The sequence below is a fragment of the Aspergillus tubingensis genome (genome assembly GCF_013340325.1).
Source record: "Aspergillus tubingensis WU-2223L DNA, scaffold_2, whole genome shotgun sequence".
NCBI lineage: Eukaryota > Fungi > Ascomycota > Eurotiomycetes > Eurotiales > Aspergillaceae > Aspergillus > Aspergillus tubingensis.
The window spans coordinates 935451-941450 of record NW_023336276.1 but is presented as its reverse complement, the minus strand read 5'-3'; the positions used below and the strand labels follow the sequence as shown (position 1 = coordinate 941450).

The following is a 6000-nucleotide window of genomic DNA, read 5'->3' as shown; positions in this document are numbered from 1 at the left end:
ATGTCGCCCACCAAGGAGGACATCCACTTCGACGACGATGTGCCTATTTTGATCGTTGGGGCCGGCCCATGTGGCTTACTCCTTGCGTATTTGCTTGCCCAACTTGGAGGTATGGGACCGCCCCTCCACGATATAGGAAACTGGTCATGAGAGAAGAGAGTCACGTTCTGGATAGATTCGCTGAATGTCTTCTACTTGTCTTTTAGTCCGATCTCTGCTATGTGAACGTTACCCCACCAGATTGCAGGCGCCAAAAGCACATGCACTATCGCCCAGGACACTTGAACTATGTCGGCAATACGGCCTGGATGTGAACGAGATTCGCAGCATTGGTACCAAACGCGGAGAGGCGTTCTGGGTCAATTTCATTACTAGTTTGAGTGGCCGGCAAGTCGGAAGGCTTCCCTATGAGCGCATGGATCCGGAAGTTTTGGAAAGCACACCCACGGTATGACAACTATATGAAGACCTCAAAACCGATACATGCTCATGTTAGAGATAGATGATTCATAACATCCCACAACCAGAATTTGAGGAGCTGGTGGCTAAGCGGTTATCCAAGAACAATCTGGTGGAGATACGCAAGAATCATTCCTTCGTTAGACTGACTGATGTAAGTTTCACGGTGGGTCGCGATAACAATTCAGAGCTGTTACTGATAACTTAATAAAGCGCGGCGATTATGTCTTAGCCACCATCGAAGATCGTGCAACACAACAAGAGTATACTGTGAAATGCTGCCATCTTGTGGCTTGCGATGGGGCAAAGAGTGCGGTCCGGAGATGTCTGGGAATAGAGAGCGAGGGCGAGGACTCTTGTATGTGGTACAGCTGACCCAATTAATACTTTGAGGCTGACCACTACTTAGATGAGACCATGATGACTATCCACATCAATGCTGACCTGCACCCTGTGGTCAAAGAGCGAGTCGGCATGTTACACTGGGTGATGGACCCAGAAGTATCCGGTTTCATTATTGGGTACGACCTGGGAGGGAACCAAGTCTTGATCTGTAATTTCGATGTAAGTCTCCTTGATTGCTTGTTCAATTCAAGAAACAGCCACAAACTAACTCCGTGTAGGCTGAAAAGCACCCAGTCAACTCATGGGACGAAGCGCTTTGTCGCAAAGTTGTTGACGCAGCTATTGGTGCAAAGATCCCATACGACGTATTGAGTTACCGACCATGGATATTGAGTAGGAAAGTCGCACTTGCCTACCGAGCAAACCGTGTATTGCTGTCAGTAGTATCGCATCTCTGTCTCCACTAGTACGTGCTAACACAGTCGCACAGAGCCGGAGATGCTGCTCATTCTTTCCCACCTACTGGGGGATTGGGACTGAACAGCGGTCTAGGGGATGTCCATAACCTCGCATACAAGCTTGCAGCAGTGCATCATGGATGGGGTGGCGACAAGCTTCTGGACAGCTATGAAGCTGATCGGCGGCCAGTTGCCTGTGATAACGCTGAGCAGAGCGTCAAGAACGGCAAGCAGATATTTGGTCTCTTGAAAGCGCTCGGCACTACCGATCCTGATGTTCAAGTTGCAAGACAGAACCTATATCGCAACATTGAAGACGCACAAATTATGAAGGAGATCAACAAAGGCATTGAAGGCCAGCGGGAGCACTTTGACAACCTTGGTCTTCATGTGGGCTATGTCTACGGTAACCACAAGCGCCCAGACTGTGCCTCAACATATGAACCCGTTTGCATTCCTGGAGCCCGCTTACCGCACGCGTGGATCGAGTTATTGACCCCAGACCAGATACGGCTCCCCCCCATTGATTGTTCCTATGTATCTAAGTTTCTTTCCGAGGAGCTAAAACTGAAACAGTTCTCCACGCTAGATTTGTGTGCATTTGACGCCTTCACACTCATTGTGGACATAAGATCAGCCGATCATTGGGGAAAGATCCTCGACGAAGTGAAACGGCAACTCCCCGGCAAGTGTAGTGGGCTAAAACTTCAGATGATGACTAGGGGGGCGAACTTTGACCTTCAGCCCGGGGGTGGCGAAAAGTGGATGGCGCTGACGAGATTAGCGGAGGGCCAGGCAATTCTAGTCCGCCCCGACCAGCACGTCTTAGCGCGCTTTGAATATCCGGGGGAATCTAGTGGGGTATTGGGGGAATTGAGGGCGCATCTGGCGTGGGATGAGGGTATAGGTGGTTCGGGCTAGATGGACCAACGGACAGACGGAGTTATGCAGTCCCGTCGGGATATCCGGGAGGGTGGGCTGATGTACGTCCGAGTGTGAGGGACAATGTGGTTTTAGATAGTAGATAGAATAGTATCACTCTGCAGAGACGTCTAGTATATCCGACGGGTATAAAATCGATAACCGTTCGCATTGATCGCCCATATAGTAGATGTGAGTGAAGAAGAAGACCGGCAATGGCGAGGCAAAGTGTGGAGGAAAGCAGTGTCGGATAAGAAAACAGCCGCTCTCCACCACCCACGGTGGGGATTCGTGTGGAGAGAGCGTGGGGAGTGACGCCACGGGGAAAAGAATCCCAAGAAGTACGGAAAGCATATGCCGATCGCAGTCTCACTACACGTTCAGCTATAATAACTACGCGTCGCTGCCTGCTTCCGATTACCCCTCCCCCTCATTGTCTCTCTTTTTTCTCAATCTCCCCGTTCTCTCCTCTCCCTGCAACACTGGCTCATCTTCCTTCTGCCTTGTTGCAATCCGCCCATCATGTCCCACTCCGCCGCTGAATTGCAAAAGCCTACGGGCGAGTACCGTCAATACTTGCCCGACCTGAGTCTGAAGCGCTTCCAGGTGATGCGCAATCAGGATGCTCACGAATACGCTCATGATTTCAAGACGCTGAAGAACCCTCCGTGGCTGCATGCGCTGTATATGCACTGGGTTGATCTGCTGCAGGAACCCTTCAAGGGTGTAACCACCGATGGTAGGTTCTTTTTCTCCGATACATTCACCCCGCACCGCCGGTTTGAAGGGCCAATGCTAATCAATTGCCAAAGGAAATGTTCGCCCCGGCTTGTTCACGCTCCAGGATGAAGATGTGCCCGTTGGCGACATTGTTGAATCCGTCCAGAACGTCCTGTCCCTTGCCGACGACAAGCAGCGCCAGGCGCTGTCCTACCACATCGACTCCCCCGAATGGCGGACCTGGTCAAACCCCGAATTCCTTCTTGCCCACAAGGGTCTGCGTCTCGATGAGATTGACAACAAGCTGCGCGATGCCATCATGAACGTCCTGAAGACCACCCTGTCGCCCGAGGGCTACGATAAGGCCGTCAAGGCCATGCGCATCAACCACTTCCTCGGCGAGCTGGTGGAATCTCCCAAGGTGATGAACGAGTTCTCCTACAACTTCGTCCTTTTCGGTCGTCCCTCGACCACTCGGCCATGGGGCTGGTCCTTCTATGGCCACCACCTTTGCCTCAACATCTTCCTGTACAAGAACCAGATCGTCGCCTCCCCGTGGTTCACTGGCGCCGAGCCCAACGAGATTGACGATGGCCCGTACTCGGGTACTCGCATCATGCAGATCGAAGAAGAGCTCGGCCTCCGACTGATGCAATCCCTCACCCCTGACCTTCAGCAGAAGGCCCGCGTATTCGAACAGATGCACGACCCCGCCATGCCCCCAGGCCGCTGGAACCGCGATGACCAGCGCCACCTGTGCGGAGCCTACCGGGACAACCGCGTCGTCCCTAACGAGGGTATCACCGTCGAGGGATTCACCGAGGAGCAGAAGAAATTCATGTACGGTATTTTCGAACAATACCTGCTGTACCTCCCCGCCCGGGCCCGTCAGATGAAGCTGGACCAGATCCGCCAATATGAATCGGAGACGTACTTCTGCTGGATCGGTGGATACGGCGATAGCGACCCCTTCTATTACCGTCTGCAGAGCCCCGTGGTTCTGGTCGAGTTCGACCACCACTCCGGTGTCTTCCTCAACAACGAGGAGCCCAAGAAGTTCCACATTCACACCTTGTTGCGTACGCCGAATGCCGGAGATTACGGCCAGGCTTTGCGGGCTCAGATCCCCGCTGTGGAGGGACTTAATGGGAAGGAGATCGTGTGGGAGAAGTCCGCTCTGTGATTGCCGGACACGTGTCAATATATGATGATGTTATGTGAATAGAGTGTTATATAGCGTACATACATATGGAATCCATGATATCCTCCAGGATGGCTATGAGGCTGTCACCATCCTGACAAACCACTTTTCGATCTGTGAAATCTAGATATTGTCCCTTAGGCATAAAGCTTCTCCGATGAAGTAAACTCGGACCAATGGATTAATGGATCCATTCATCGGCATAGTTATCAAGAGTACAATAGCCGATGTAGGGGCTCAGAAAGGGACCGGATCAACGGAGGAGGGAAGATGGGTCAGGAAATAGTCTTTCTTCTTATAGGGACAGACTTATCCCGCACGGTCCTCATTCGCCCTATTTGTTTCGTAGCTCTTTACTTCTTATAAGACAGGGCATGAGGTAATGGCCTCTATCTAGGATATCTGCTGTTGTCCATACACGGATTGCGATCATGCAGAGAAGTCCTACAGATATGTCGCCATGAACTTTCTGTGAATCTATTCGAATCGTTGAGTGAGTAACCTTCGTGGATTCGGAGAAGACTGTGCTAGTCAGTAAGTAGTTGACTATGTATAATGGGGATGTGTATAGTATCAACTATTATTAGCGTGGTGGCTATATTTTGTCTTGTGGGTCCTTGGCAAATCCGATAGTATGGATTATGACATTTCACTTCCATCTCAATTTCATGCCAGTTCAGGGCTAGTATAACGAACTTGTCATAGTATGGGCACCACTATATGAGCGGGCATATTTGTTGTTTTTGGTAGTAGATTAATCCAGTTGCTGAGGAGGTTACGTGGTGGTTTTCGAGCTATTTGGTGTCTCTTGCTAGGCATAGCCCCAGTCTATTGCGACTCTACTGCAGAGTATATTCTTCTTGTCTCAGGTGCCGTACTGATCATATACCGAGTTCAGCTTGCTTGATTACATCCGATTCCACCAGACTTTTGTCCCGGAGATGACATCTCCCGGATCTAAGGATATAACCAATAATACCCTGCATTATAATGCACAAGTTGCAAGGATGTCCAGTAACGTGACCAACAACAACTCCCGAAAGCGACATCTTGCTTTATCATGCCCGCTAAACCGTAAATCCTTCTCAAACTGGACCCTCCCAGCGCAATGCAGACAAGCGAGCAAGCAAGCAGGCAGACAGGCAGGCAAGGCTCTCTCGGCTCCGAATTGGGCCATCCACCCTACTGATCCTGCTGCTTCAGTGGCCTGTCACTCGTTTCCATGTCTGGCTGCCTCGCCAATCCTGCACCAGTCGGGCAATTCTACTTAGACTTCAGAAACCGATTTGTTTTCCTGGAAGAGTGCTCCACTGACTACCCCTCTCAGTTTTGGCCTCCCAAAAGCGGTACACATAAACAACTAGCTTCACCCCAGCATCCACAGCTCGATGTACCCTGTACGCAAGTATCTCGACATAGGTTGGGACCATCATGATGTCGCTGCCGTTCGGGATACCCAAACTCAATCGGCGGTGGCACACTCGGCGACGCCGATGACCTCAAAGACTTCCCAATCATCAGCTGGACTACGACAGGGATGAGGTGGCTGAGTGTTGAGCGGACGCGTGTATCCTGCACTGTCTGACCGATCCACTTCGTTTATACGTATACGAGGGAGCTTTCATTGTTCCTGTGAGAATTCAAGCCCCGCAGCTTGCGAGTGGGCGAGACAAGGCAATCGAGCTACAAACAGGATTGCTATGCCCAGCTGAAGTCCCACTCCCCATCGGGATGAACACACACCATTGAAACTTATGCATCAGGCCATGTCTTCGGCAGTGATTGTCATTCTTCGTGCGCAGTATTCATTTCGAAGTGATTAAGCTGCACAATGATCGGGCGCGGCTTGTTCCTTGCCAACTTCTATGGCGATAAATGAAGGCTTTCGCATAGTAT

General features: G+C 51.0%; 2 protein-coding genes across 2 annotated transcripts; both read left to right on the top strand.

Moving 5' to 3' along the window:
* Positions 1-2183, top strand: AtWU_00890 (3-propionate hydroxylase; the record flags this gene model as incomplete). Its single annotated transcript, XM_035496005.1, has 7 exons — positions 1-109; positions 207-448; positions 503-613; positions 673-817; positions 869-1023; positions 1083-1240; positions 1295-2183. The coding sequence occupies 7 exons, from the start codon at positions 1-3 to the stop codon at positions 2181-2183; spliced, it is 1809 nt and encodes a 602-aa protein (XP_035351898.1).
* Positions 2184-2705: 522 nt separating this feature from the next.
* Positions 2706-4086, top strand: AtWU_00889 (DUF3500 domain-containing protein; the record flags this gene model as incomplete). Its single annotated transcript, XM_035496004.1, has 2 exons — positions 2706-2922; positions 2996-4086. 2 exons carry the CDS (start codon positions 2706-2708, stop codon positions 4084-4086), a joined length of 1308 nt encoding a protein of 435 aa, XP_035351897.1.
* Positions 4087-6000: the final 1914 nt, after the last annotated feature.